Source organism: Cinclus cinclus, chromosome 11 (assembly GCF_963662255.1).
Source record: "Cinclus cinclus chromosome 11, bCinCin1.1, whole genome shotgun sequence".
Taxonomy (NCBI): domain Eukaryota; kingdom Metazoa; phylum Chordata; class Aves; order Passeriformes; family Cinclidae; genus Cinclus; species Cinclus cinclus.
Window position 1 is genome coordinate 931484 of NC_085056.1, and position 14665 is coordinate 946148.

General features: G+C 44.1%; 1 protein-coding gene across 1 annotated transcript in view; it reads right to left on the minus strand.

Annotated features, from left to right (window-relative positions):
- The window catches only part of NFAT5 (nuclear factor of activated T cells 5), a 48200-nt gene that overhangs the window by 28631 nt on the left and 4904 nt on the right, over positions 1-14665 (minus strand). Inside the window, exon 2 of the mRNA XM_062500022.1 lies at positions 1295-1420. Within this exon, the coding sequence (XP_062356006.1) occupies positions 1295-1420 (126 nt within the window). The remainder of the gene's footprint in view (positions 1-1294; positions 1421-14665) is intronic.

Sequence of the window (14665 nt, forward strand, 5' to 3'; positions counted from 1 at the left end):
TAGAAACAGATGCCCAAATTATTTTTTTACTAAGTGATATAAAAACATCAAATCCTTTCAATATAACAAAAGTATCAAATTCAATGACCAAGTTCCACTGTGCACAGTTAAATCCACAGGTTCTCAGGAGAGGTCTGGCAAAACATGAATGGTGAGCAGTGCTGTAAAGTTTCTCTGACAAACCTACAACCTCTTCAGGTTCTGAGCAGGATTCTTGGGCCATGTAAATCTGGGAAATATTCTCACACAATCATTTAATGCATATGAACTCAGAGAGAGAGAGAGAGAGAGAAAGGAATAATGCAGATATGCGAATCCTCACCCTATGGACATTTTTTTTCTCAAGCAACAATTTAAGGCCAATTAGGAAAGTGGAACATGACCTTGTAAGAAATATGGGGATCAAACCATGAAAAAAAAAACCAAAAACAAAAACTTTATCCAGTGAAGGGAGACACATCTATAATGGGCAAAATGATCTTTTTCTCCACTGCAGAGATGTGTACTAATTCATACAAGTTACTGACAAGAATTCCAGATGCAAGGTAGCACTGAGGCTGATCTCCCAAATCAAAGCTTTGCCCTTAGATCCTCAATTTTTTATATTTAGTGAAGATCAGTGAGAGTCTTTAAAGTCTAGAACATGGCTGGGAATAAGAAAAGAATGCAGATTAAAAGGTCATACCTCTTTTCTATATGCTGTCATTTAGAAATCAGAAAAATAACTACACTGGTCATTTACAGAGTTACAGCTGATGTAGATTATACCCTCATGCATTTGAAGATTTTTTTACCACATCACACTAGAGATGTGTGTGAAAGGAGTTTAAATACTACATCTCCTCAAGCCCCCATGGAAAACATGACCTTTTCTTCCTCCTCACATTTTGGTAAAAGCTTCATGTCCCAAAATGTCATCTCCCATTCCATTTTTATCCTAACTAGAATCCACTGGTTTACAGTCAGTCAGCATTCCGCCTTAGTTCCAAACAGGGATTTATTCCCTCAGAAAACAGAGTGCATTCTAGGAGTTAACTGCCTGTGTGGCATAACAGAATAGAGGAACAGATAATTTATTTCCTATGGAGATGCATATATGAAACACAGCAACCATTAACAAAGTCCCTGACGCTTTTGATCACTCAGCTGAACCGTACCACCTACATTCTCCTAGAATGAACTCTGTTACTTCTCCACAAGCTCTTTTTTACACTCAGAACTTTCCCAGCACTGTTCATGTTGGCCAGAACGTTACAAACCTTAAGAAAAGACCAGAATAAAGGAGAGTCCTTACCAGCAGCAACTACAGCTGGAGGCGGCGAACCGGCCTCACCACCGCTTGTTTGGCTCATGGATGCTATGGATGTTTCTCTGGAAGGTGGTAACTGCAGCTCCTTTGGGAGAAGGTCATAGACAGATTCTGTGGAACAAAAAGAACTTGATCAAAAAGTCACCTGCGTCCTACACAAGAAAAGAAATAATGTTTTTGCCTAGAAGATATGAACTATAACCCAACCTTTTCAGAAGCTTTGGAAAAAGTTACAGTAAGTGCTTGGAAACAACAGCATGGAAAAAACTTATTTCAGAAAACAAACAAACATTAAGATGCACATTCTGAAGACCGAAACAAAGGACACAAACTTGTTCAAACAAAGAAATAATTCATGAACTCCAGAGAAACTGTTCTCATCCAGAACGAAAGGCTGAGGGCAGCACATCACATGAGAATCTGAGACAAACCTGTTTTCAGAATTCCAACTGTGCAACTGACTTCCTAAGGACAAAAAGCTTTATTTAGCACCACCATCCTAACAACATCCTATGGAGTCTTAAAATCAACAGACTGGATTTGGGTAGGAAGAGACCTCAAAGCCCATCCTGCTCCAACCCCTGCCATGGCAGGGACCCCTCCCACTGTCCCAGGCTGCTCCAACCCCAGTGTCCAGCCTGGCCTTGGGCACTGCCAGGGATCCAGGGGCAGCCCCAGCTTCTCTGGGCACCCTGTGCCAGGGCCTGCCACCCTCCCGGGGAACAATTCCTGCCCAATATCCCACCCAGCCCTGCCCTCTGGCAGTGGAAGCCATTCCCTGTGTCCTGTCCCTCCATCCCTTGTCCCCAGTCCCTCTCCAGCTCTCCTGGAGCCCATTCAAGCCCTGCACGGGGCTCTGAGCTCTCCCCAGAGCCTTTTCCAGGTGAGTAACTCCAGCTCTCCCAGCCTAGGTCCAGAGTCAAGGGGCTCCAGCCTTTGGATCAACTTAGTGACCTCCTCAGGGCTTGCTCCAAGAGCTCCATGTCTTCCCTGTGCTGCATTAATGCCATGGGTTTGAGCTCTCTTCCTCCTTGTGGGTTACCCAGGAGACCGCCTAAATTTCCCTCCCAAGAGCTCGCTCCATCCTCTCGTATTAACAGCTCTCAAGCTAATACCTGAAGTTAATACAGCTCTCCCAAATACCTGAAGCCTTAGGTGTGCTCCTCAACTGTTTCAGGATAGAGGCTGGGTGTCATATTTTAGACCACATTTCAATTAACTTTGTCTTTATCAATGAAGCATAAAATTAAAGATTTGCTCTTAATGGTCTTGTGATCTTTGGGAATGTGCTTCAGTTCTAATGCTGGCTTTTCCTTCCCTCCCTCTTTATCATACTGTTGGAATTATTCACAAAGATTAGAATTGTGGATTACTGCAAAAATCATGTGCTCCCTGAGAAAGAATTATCCTGTGGGAGTCTTGGATGTAAGCATCCCTCTAAAGCAAAAGGCTTGACAGAACCTTCGCCACATTGGAGAGTCAAAAGTAAATTTCTTAAACAAAGAAACTCCCCAAGAACCAGCCCAAAAAGACAAGCTCTAAATTACCCAATAACTTGGGGTTTGGAAAGAAGCTTTTGTAGTCAACTCTGAATATTTTATGAGTCATGACAGACGATGATGATGATGATGATGACAATTCACTCCTCTCAGAAGATTTACTGAAGAGAAAGGAAGTATGTGTATGTACTCAACTTACACATGAAATACAAAGCATTCTGCAGACACACACTGCTGCAATCCCTCATTTTGGAGCCCCTCACTAAACACTTTGAGTAACAGCAGCCCTGAATGTCTGCCTGTGATTTTCTTGTCCTGCTACAGGTAGTAGTGCCAGTGCCAGCTGGAGTAAAGGCTAGTGCTCATCTACAAGGGCTTGCACAAACTGCTGCACTCATCTCTGAGGAAAAGCAAACGCAGCTGCTCCTTGTAGTACAACAGGAGCTAAAGTGAGAACAAGTGTTGCCTTCCAATCCCTTCCAAACCATTCTGTGAATCTATGAACTCAAGACAGAAGTTTATGGTCAAATCCAAGCTTTCTGAAGAAAAACAATCCTGGCTGCTCTCACATCAGCTGCAGCTTCACAGTGTAAAACACACTGTTAGTGAACTGCAGTTCAACACCTCCCAGAGGAATCCCAAATGCCTGGGTACCTTTAAGAACTCTTGCTGCCACAAGCCTACTCCACACACATCCGACTTCAAATGAAACTTTGTGTTTTCACCTAAACACAGGCCAATGTTTATATATGCTGAACTATAAATAGCATTAAAGCAAAAACTGACAAATTCCTGAAACATGAGAGTTGTTGCATTCCTCCCCAGAGGATACAGCTCCCCCCATGCCTCACACTGTACTAAGAGCTGAAGCTACTGCTCAGATCCTCTGCATCACCACATTTTACACCAACACTGAGAACATGAAGTTTCCTGCTGGAATTTTACATTGATTCATGCAGAAAATACCCACTAAAGGGAAAGGCTTCTGCAGAAACACAGTATTACATTTGGAGGCAAAAATAGCATTTCAGCATCATTACTGATTTCTATATAATTAGCAAGAAAAAATGCGTAGACAGAATTCCTGCTTGCAACAGCCAGTGCTGAATCAATGAGGAAGCTGTCTGACAGCACTAAGTGTCTCAATTTACTGCTGATTTCAATTCCTTTGACGAATACCTTGGTTGATCCCAAGTTTCCAGGGTTTTTTTTTTTTCCTGGAAGTAGCTCCATTTCTACTCAACATTTAAACACATTTTCCCTCTCCTTACAGGAAGCGAGGAACACGTGTTTCAGGATTAGTGTTATTATGAAATACAAACAAGATAACACACAAACAAGATAACCAAATGCTAGTGATCAGCCAGAAGTCCCACACACTCATTTCCCCACACAAACCCTCACCTGCAGAGAGTTAATCACTTATTAGACATATTATCTACAGTAAACTTCCAAATCTCTTATCTTTCACCAGAATATCTTGCCTAGACAAGCCCAGCTTCGCCAATTCTCCTCCCAAAACCAAGGACACATAGGGACAGGCAGATTTACAAAAAGTATTTTAAGTGTCAAATTTCTTCAACTGCCCTTTATCCGATTATCCTGCCCTTATAATCTCTCATCTGAGATCAGCTGCTTGGAACTTTGATCTTCCTGCCAGTTGCACTGATAGTCCAGAAAATTCTATTTCACATGGTTATATGGACCAGAACCACAATAAACATGGGATCAGGATCCAACAACACGGCACCTGGAATCGGGAAATAGAGGATTTTGTTGTGTACTACTTGAACCTGCACAAAACATTCTGAATTTATACACTAGTAAAAAAAAAAAAACAAAAAAACAAAAAAAAAAAAAAAAAAAAAAAGTTTAGGAAGGAATTGTTCCCTGTGAGGGTGGGCAGGCCCTGGCACAGGGTGGAATTCCCAGAGCAGCTGTGGTTGCCCCTGGATCCCTGGCAGTGTCCAAGGCCAGGCTGGACACTGGGGCTTGGAGCAGCCTGGGACAGTGGGAGGTGTCCCTGCCCATGGCACGGACAGGGGTGGAACAGGATGAGCTCCCTTTGAGCCCAAACCATTCCAGCATTCTCTGGAATTGGGTCATTTTAAGTTAAAACAACTGCACAAAAGGTGTCCGTGGCAGGACCAGACACACGACCACCAGTCCACACAAAATACATCCTTGGGTCAACATGGACCTGCATCAGTCCCAGCAGCTGGTGACAGCATCTCTGTCTTCAAGGGGGAGAGGAGAGGCCTTGGAAAGATTTAGGAAAAATAATGCTGAGAAGGTACAAAGAACTGTGTGAAACTGATGTGGTGATGCTGCAGTAGGAGCTGGTGGTTCTTGATGGCAAACCAGATTCTACAAGGTCCTTCACCTCCAGTTTTACTCACTTCACCCAGCGCACACACACACTACCCTTTTCTAGGAATGATTTTGGATTTCTACACACAACCTAGCCAGGCTAAGTTACAGACCTGGGCCTATAGTAAAATCTGAGTGTTCAGCTTTCTCCCATCCCCACCAGCAGCAAATGCCTCTGGAATTCCTAGCCCATCCCCATCCTCATCAAGGGACCTTTCAGAAGCTCAGCACACCTTGTGACCTGCAATATCACATTCCTCCTCACTCACTGGCATGCCGTGATTCCATTCCAACTTTATTCCTAGGAACAGAGCAGTTAAGCTTACAGGAGCAGAGAACACAACACAACTGTTTCCTGTGCAAGAATGCTGAGACATTCATTGAAGATGAATGTCTCCAAGATTCTGTGAGGAGTCACTGCAGCTTGGACATGGCCCATACAAAGCCCTGCTTTTCCCAAAGAGGAGGAATTCCCAGCATGGAGAGTGCTCTCCCTCCTCATGGAAAAAGTCTGCTGTAAAGCAGCAAACCAAGTACACAAGATCCACTATTCTGTCACGGGCAGCACCTTCTTCTTCTGGGCCAGGAACCTACACAGAAATTTCTGCACAGCTGCACAGATTAAAGACTGTGATTTCTAGCAATGTAGTGTCCTGTTATCTTGCGCTGTGCTAGTACTGGCTCAGGGTGTTACAGGGTGTTACTCTCTGTTCTCAAACTTCTGAGACACAAACTGAGATCCTTCTGGTTGGCTGACCAAACTGCTGCTGCCTGCAACTCGGCACCTGATGATGCTGGGAGCATAGAGACAAGAAAAAGAGCAGAGAATACTAAATTCCAATGTTTAAAACAAAAGCAGCTCATCCACGAGGAATGCAGACATCCTCACTTCACCAGGACCTCCAAACATTTTAAACATTATGGAATTTTCTTTGCATACAGAAAATCTCTGTACCTCTAATACCCCTAAGATTTGCTATTCCATATCAAAAGCCAAGTCCCAAACCTGACAGAAAGGTTTGCTCTGGCCTGCAGGCAAATGAGGGCATAACTAATGCAGAGATCCAACTCTACCACAACTTCCCCAGGGTGATCCCAAACCCAGCCTTGAGGAGGTTGTTGGAATCAAGACCCAGCTCTCCCCCACCACTGACACCTGCTCCTGGGACTTCATCCCCTGTAATGCCAGGGGCTCCTCCAGTAGCATCCCTTCAAACTCCACCCCTGAACTAACAGGTAATGACAGGTTTCCTGCTCCGCAGAAATCATGTGGAGAGAAAGATCAATACACTGGAGAAGATGAGAACCACCTGTATTATCAGCACTACCAGCAGAGATGGGACATCTCCCACTTGCTGCTGACATTTTTTGCCCTTAAGGAAAGGTACATCCTGGAAATCCCTTACCACTTCCATGACCTCATGCACAGCAGCCAAGTTAATCCTTGTCTTTTAATAAGCTCCCTGCATCAAATGGCTGCCCATTTGATCCCCACTGATACTGGTCTCCTCAACACGGTTTAATACCCACACAGATTTGGCTGCTTCCTCCAAAGCCATTTCCTTGCTGCAGCACATGACAGTCACACCAGAGATTAGACAAAACCTTGGTGTCCTCCTCTAATCAGCTGGTGGCATCGGAGCAGAAATCTCTTCTAATGATGTTCACTAAGCTGATCAAAAAAACAAGCAAGCAAACAGGCCAAGAGAGTTGTTTATATGGAACTGAGATTAAAAAACAATTAGAAATCATGAAGCAGCAAGTAGCCTCTGCTTCACGGGGCAGGTCAGTGAAGTGACGTGAGCACACGTGCTCAGCAAATTAAAGAAACTATAAAGGAAAAATAACTGTCCATATTCCACCTCACCCCCTGCTAGGGATGCAAATTGAGTTTCAGAGCACCTGCACACATGTAAAGGTCCTACAATGCTAATCTAAGACAGTTTTGGGTTAAACCGGCATTACCAAGGCTCCAAATGCCAGACTGTCACTCCTCTCTCCAAAGTGCACTTTAATAAAACAATACATGTCACTTCACATCTTTCAGAAACTTTTGTGGGTAAGGGATGCTAAAACCAGAATCTACTCCAGGCCTAAAAAATCCAAGCCTCTGCCAGAAGACCTTGTGGTTGGTTTATCTGTTTATCCTGAAGTTCAGTTCTACTCAGAATTTCAGTGTCCATGATAACCACCACAGCTTAGTGGTTGAGCAATTATTGGATGCCACTGATTCCACCACAGAGAGTTTCTAGAGAATGATGAAGGAATGGGGGAGCTCTAAATATTAAAAATTTAATCAAAGCTTCACTTTGTTAAAAGACATTCATATCACATGGCCCTCAGGGATTTTTCTGTACACAAAAGCTTGGGTGTGGGAAGACTTTGAAGCAGATTATTTTGCCCATCAGGAAGAGCCTGTAAAAGCCAGCTGAGGAACCCTCCAGCTCTTCACCCCAAGATAAACAGGTTTTCCTGCAGACCCCAGGAATAGCATTAACTGAGAAAGTTTGGTTATTACAACACAGAGAATTCAGAGCATCACAGAATCACGGAATGGTTTGGGTGGGAAGAGGCCTTAATGCACATCCCATTCAACCCCCTGCCATGGGCAGGGACACCTTCTGCTATCCCAGGCGGCTCCGAGCCCCATCCAACCTGGCCTGGGACACCTACAGGGATCCACGGGCAGCCACAGCTGTTCTGGGCACCCTGTGCCAGGGCCTCCCCACCCTCACAGGAAAGGATTTCTTCCCAATATCCCAAGAGAATTTTTAACAGAATTAAGGATACATTTCAGAAAACTTAGGCCACCCCACTAGAGAGTTCACATCTCACAGCACAGCTGCTTCCCTTCCTCAAAGCTAAACCAGGAGAAGTAACCTCAGGACCCACTGGAGTAACTCCTGCAGTGAAAATACAACAAACAGCTCAGTACCTTTTAGTCTTTGAGTGAGCAGACAGAACTGTTCCTCCAGCTACTCTGAGACAGCACACCCACAACCCCTGACAAGGAATGACAGGGAATCTGTCCCCAGCCCACAGAATGTTTTAGCAATTGAGATGGCAATGCTGATAACAGAGCTGGCACAGGGACTGGCACAGGGACTGCATGGATGGAAGCCAAAGAAGGATAACAAGGATTCAGTAAGAAGCTCAACAGAGGAAGCTCTGAGAGTCTGAGAAAGGAAACCAGGAGAGAGACAAAGCTCAGTGCATAAACCAGAACAGAAACAGACTGAGACAGGCACAGCCCAGACAGATCAGTGACCACTAAAGCACTTCCTACTTCAGTGCCGAGGGTTTGTTGTTCTTGAGGTTCGGGCTTTTTCCTTTTTTTTTTCTGTTTGGTTGGTTTTTCTGAGTACTCCTTGGGAGATCCAAACTCTCACTTGCAGAAGTGAGAATCACCCATGACAACTGTAGCCCATGGCAGCTCTCCTTATGGGACAGCAGAGATCTTTATACTATAACGTTACAAGAAAAAAGATTTCGGAAGACAGAAAGAACACACAAAAAAGAGTAAATTAGCTTTTGATCTTTATCTGTCAAAAGAGGATTTAGGACATATTACAGACTGTCATACTCCTGCATTTCCCAACATCTTTGCAACTTCACTGATTTAACATCACAATCTTGGCAGCATGGAAAACAAGACAAACAGTCATGAAAAGAGGTTTAGGTTTCACACAGAGCAAAAAGGAAGGACCATGTCTGAGCATACACAGAATAGATAAAATACAGCAACTGTTCAAAGAATCACAGAATCACTAAGGTTGGGAAAGATCTTTAAGAACACTGAGACCAACTGTTAACACAGCACTACCAAGTCCCACTAGACCACAGGTATACAGATCTTGATTGGATATTGGGAAGAAATCCTTCCCTGTGAGAGTGATGAGGCCCTGGCACAGGGTGCCCAGAGAAGTTGTGGCTGCCCCTGGATCTCTGGAAATGTCCAAGGCCAGGCTGGACAGGGCTTGGAGCACCCTGGAATAGTGGAAGGTGTCCCTGCCTGTGGCAGGGGGTGGGACTGGATGAGCTTTGAGGTCCCTTCCCACCCAAACCATTCTGGAATTCTGTGACAATTGTGACATTCCGTGACAGAACTGCATACAAAAGCCAGAGAGCAAGAAGCAGCCATAGGCAGTGAGGCTGAGCAGGAGGCAGCGAGGCTGAGCAGGAGGCAGCAGACTACAGAAGTCTTGATGCAGACACCCTAAAACATTTTACAGTTACTGGTCTAATCAGTCCTATTTTTGCAAAAGCTGAAGCTGAATTGTAGTAAGATCATAACTCACAAGGCTCCCAGTCCCATCTGTCTTACCCCAGCACCAAATCCACCAGGTTACACTTAGTAAAACATTGCTTTTATTTCGTATTTTTGAGTATGTCTCAATACAATTAAACAAAGGACTCAAAAAACAAAAGGAACACACAACCTAAAATACATAAAGACAAATTAGCATGTTCTTCCTAATTGCCCAGCATTACCCATGGATTTCCACACAGCTCTCAGATGCAGGTCTGTCACCAGAGACTTGCCATGCTGTCCTGACAGAGCAAACTAACTGCAGAGCACTGCTCCCTCTGTGTGCCACACACCCTGAGCGTATCTGTGACAGCGGGGCAGGGCAGGACTGAAGCAGGTCTTCCCGCCAGCACTCCTGCTATTGTCAGCCCTGGCAGGGCTAGATTGCTGCTACAGCAACAGTGGCAGGTTTTCAAAGAAACTGCAGTGTATACAAGGATGTTTTACACAGCCAAACAGAAAATCTTCCTTCCAGTTCCCCCTGGCTTCAGACAAAAGCAGCAAACCCTAAACCAACAGGCTTCACGCGCGCCGAGGGAAAGGCAGCGGTGCTGCCTGTGCTACAAAACTTCAGGGTGAAAAAGCTGATGTTGGTGCAGCTCCATTCTGAAGAACCCCCAGAGGATCCGTGTTGATGATGCAGCACTGGGCACTAACATTCAAATACTGCCTGCAAATGCTGCTACTGCCTGAAATACACGTTGTAGTGGGTTTGTGTAGGAGAAAGAGGAGCTTTCTGAAAGGCTGTTGTTTTAGAGGAAGATGACCAGTAATATATTATTAATTATTAAAGTAATTGACATTTGATCACAACTCTGTATCACAGAATCCCAGACTGCTTTGGGTGGGAAGTGACCTTAAAGCCCATTTCATTGCAATCTCCTGCCATGGACATGGACATCTTCCACCAGTCCAGGCTATTCCAAGTCACATCCAACCCAGCCTTGACCATTTCCACAATATCATTATTTCTTGTACTTAAAAATGAAAATTTAAGCTAAAAGTTGTTTCTTGTATTTTTTTAAAGGACAAGTATTTTACTACCAAAAATGGCAGTATGAAAGAGGTAGTTTTGCAAGCAATTCGTAACCAGCTCCTGCACTATATGCCACCAACCTTCAGAAAAGTTGCTAAACTCAATATTCAGGATTCTGCACAGCAGGGTAGAGTTGAGAAATTAATCCTTTTAAAGTCGAATTTCAGCAACTGACAAAGGCATGTGTTAGCTGAATTCTATTTATGGCATTCATCCAAATATCAAATAAAGCTTTCCTGGCTGTGTTTCAGTCATCCCCATTCACAGCTCAAAGAAGACTTTTATAAATGTAGACAGGCAGTATAAATCCTGGATCTTGTTTGCATCCAATTTTACACATCTCAGAATGAGAGAAAAACATTATTCAGGAATTGTCACTTCAAGGAACAGACCAGCAATGACTTACTGAGACATCTCTCCTATGCAGCTGTAAAGTCCAGACAAAAACCAAAGAACATAAAAATACTCCTAAAATACCACTGTGGACAAGGCAGAGCAGCAGGCAGGCTGACAGAGCAGTAGACACCTGAACACAGAGTCATGCAATCACAGAATCCCAGACTGGCTGAACTTGGAAGGACCTTAAAGCTCACCTCAACCCACCCCTTGACAGGGCAGGGACAACTTCCAAGGCTGCTCCAAGCCCCATCCAACCTGGCCTTGAAATGTTTAAAGAAACCCAAATACCAAGCGATCAAAGAACATCAGTAATAGCTATTTATCAACCCTTTTAAAACACCTGTGTTGTTTCAAAAGTCAAAGTTCACCAGAAACAGGTAATCAGGCAGTTCATTAGCTACAACACACCACACAAATTCAGGAACACACAGAATCCACCTGACCAACAGTTTACGGTTGTCTCACATTTCTCAGCCTGTACAGGTTTGCACCATTTTTTCTGATGGGGTTATTTTTGTCATCTCTTACATTTGCCGTGAGCAAGAAAAGCAACAGCAGCAATGATAGATACAAGATTCTGTCTTCTGAGGCTGTACCACAACATGTAAGGTGAAGAACAAAAAGCATTCTGACAGACTTCCAACACACTGTGACCACCTCTTGGGTTCAGTATTTCATTATAAACCTGGAGGGACAGGCTGTGCTCCTGAGACCTGACCTGTCCCAGTAATTCCCATACAACATTCAACACCTCCAGCCCACAAAGCACCTGCACACCTCCCTGCCTTTACTCCCATTAAAAGGTATGTTCTTTCATCATCACCAAAGCTGAGAAATGTTTGTGTTTCCTGCCATCACTTTGCTTTCTACTGCTAACTCAACTGTTTGATAAGCACTGCTCTTCAAACCACGGGTGATGTTCAATACAGAGCACTCCTGGCACAGTCACACAGAGCTCTGGTGAGAGTCTGACACCTCAAAAGCTTCCAAGGGAGTGACTGATGAGGAACATGAGGACCATGCTCAGGTAAACCTGTGACAACTACTGCACCTGGAAGGGATTCCTCAGGGAAATAAAGATGGAGAAGGCTCAGGGGGATCTTATCCATGTGTGGAAGTTCCTGATGAGAGGCAATGAGAGGTCCCTCTCAGTGCTACCCCATGACAGGACAAGAGGCAATGGGCACCAATTAAAACACATTAAATTCCATCTCAATTATCTTCTCCATGAAGACAGCTAGGCACCAGCCCAGGTTGCTCAGGATGGTTGTGGAGTCTCCACGAGGACAGTCACGCCCTGCTGGGCATGGTCCAGCACCTGCTCCAGCACTGATTCCACAATCTCCAGAGGTCCCTGCCAGCCTCAAAGGGCTAAGACTGAAAGCTGGCACTGCTTCCAAAAGACTCACCCAGATCCTCTCCCACCACAGAACATCTGACTGCTTTCAGAACTTTAACTTAAATCAGATTCCTGGACTCTGCAGCATTTAGTTGTGAGATAAAACCAAGACTATTAGAAACTGTAATTATAAATTCCTCAGTAAATCTGATTTAATAGGGATACACATTCCAAGGAAAGCTGCCTTTTTTTCCTCCCTAAGAAAGAAAACATACTCAAGTATTAGCAGGAGACCTCCTCATTCCTAAACTGAAAACAGAGTAAATTTTAAATGAAACACAAGTATTTCTTCACCACATATACAACCAGACCGTGGGATTTCTTGCTGAGTCCAAAAAGAGATCAAGAGTCAAAAAAGAACTGAGTTAAAGTCTAGATACTCCTATTCTGCCCCAAACAGTAAGGATTTACACATCTCCACACTACAGGATCCTCACTGCAGAGAACTGTCAGTTAACAGAAGCTCTGAACTCTGCAGCTGATTATTCCCCAATCACCCCACAGTGCTCCTATCCAAACTCACTGACTCTTCTGCTGAGTGCATCCATACACACAACATCAGGCCTCCACACAATGAGGGACTGAAACAACTTCGTGTAGTGTCAGGTTTTGTGAACGGGAATGGAAACTCCAACATTTGGAAACTTTTTCGAATTGTCTTTAAATCTCTCTTCCGTATCTTCACCCTGTCTGGGCATTGACAGGAACCACTGTCTATCTTCCTTCCCTCTGTCTGCCAAACCTCCTGACCTTCATCACAACTCAGCCTGCTTTTAGGATCAAAACCTTGTGTTTCTTCAGCACATCACACCAGTTTCCTACACTTTGTAAGGTGACCCCCAAATTCTGTCCAGCTATTTACAAAGAAACCATAAAACCTTTCCAAATGCTGAAGGGACAAGTGATGGAAGGGAATGGAGAATGATTACAGAGTGTATTTATGTAAACAGTGACAACATTCCTCAGTCTGGTTAAGTGACATTCACCACACAGATGCCTCAGAGCTATATAATACAGTAAAGCTGAACATTTACATTTTAAACACTGCTGAAGCACAGCTTGCTTTGCAAACAGCAGTTACTGGAGATTTTACTGCCTGTCCATGAGCACTCACTATTACTGCACAGCTCAAAGTTGGATCTGAGAATCTGTTCAAAGCTGGATCTGAGAGTTTGTTTCAGTCAGTTCCTAAAACAATTAATGATAAACTGGTCTGACTGTTCAGCCTCATCAGTTTACTCTCCACATACTCACCAAGATAACACACGTGATAACTGCAGAGACATGACCACACACCTTACTTCACCTGCACTTTGGCCACTCACCAACTCCTGCTGGCATCCACCAGCACCTCTACACTTCAAAATTAATCCAGGCCACGGCCTCTTTGTATAAAAATGAAGTATTATTTCTCTTTCATTTTCACCATCCCTGGAGGTGTTCAAGGAATGACCGGACATGGCACTCAGTGCTCTGGTCTGGTCAACAAAGTGAGGATCACTCAAAAGTTGGACTTAACCTTAGAGGTTTTCCAAGCTAAATGATTCTGTGAAATAGATTTCATATAAAACTACATAATCTGTATACCAGTGCAAAAGCCACATCACGGCTCCAGGATGCCAATCATTTTTAGTTACAGATACCAAAAGGTAACTGTGTTGTTGAAAACATATAGATAGATAGATAGATAGATAGATCAGATGCAAAAAATTGAAAAGTCTTAGCCTACAACCTCAGAAATGTATGATGAGAAAATTCTTCTTGACAACACTAATCTGTAGTACAGAATCACAGAACCATGAAATGGTTTGGGTTGGAAGGGATCTAAAGTTCATCTCATTCCACTGCCTGCCATGGGCAGGGATACTTTCCAATAGACCAGGTTGCTCCAAGCCTTGTCCTTGAAGTGGCCTTGGACACTTCAAGGGACAAAAGAATTGGGCAATGTATGGAGATTCTCTAACAGAAAAAACTACAACTTTCAGAGAAGGGCAAAGTATTCAAAACAAGTAAAACTGACAATCAAAGAATCCAACTAGTCTTAGAACCAAAGAACCACACATTTCTTCATGGAAAGGGCCACCCAGGGCACTGGTGGAAGTATTCAAAAACTCAGTGCATGTGGCACATGAGGACACCCTGAGTGGTGAACATGGAAGTGCTGGGCTGGTGCTTAGGCTTGAGGATCTTAAAGGTCTTTTCCAACCTCAACCATTGCATGATTTACACTTGGGTACAAACAGAGAAGCACTGGGGAGGAGCAGTCTCACACTCCTTCACCACCACCTGTGGCAGGGAGCTTTGGCAGTGTCCTGCGCAGCCCTCCAAGCTCCAGAAGCAGATT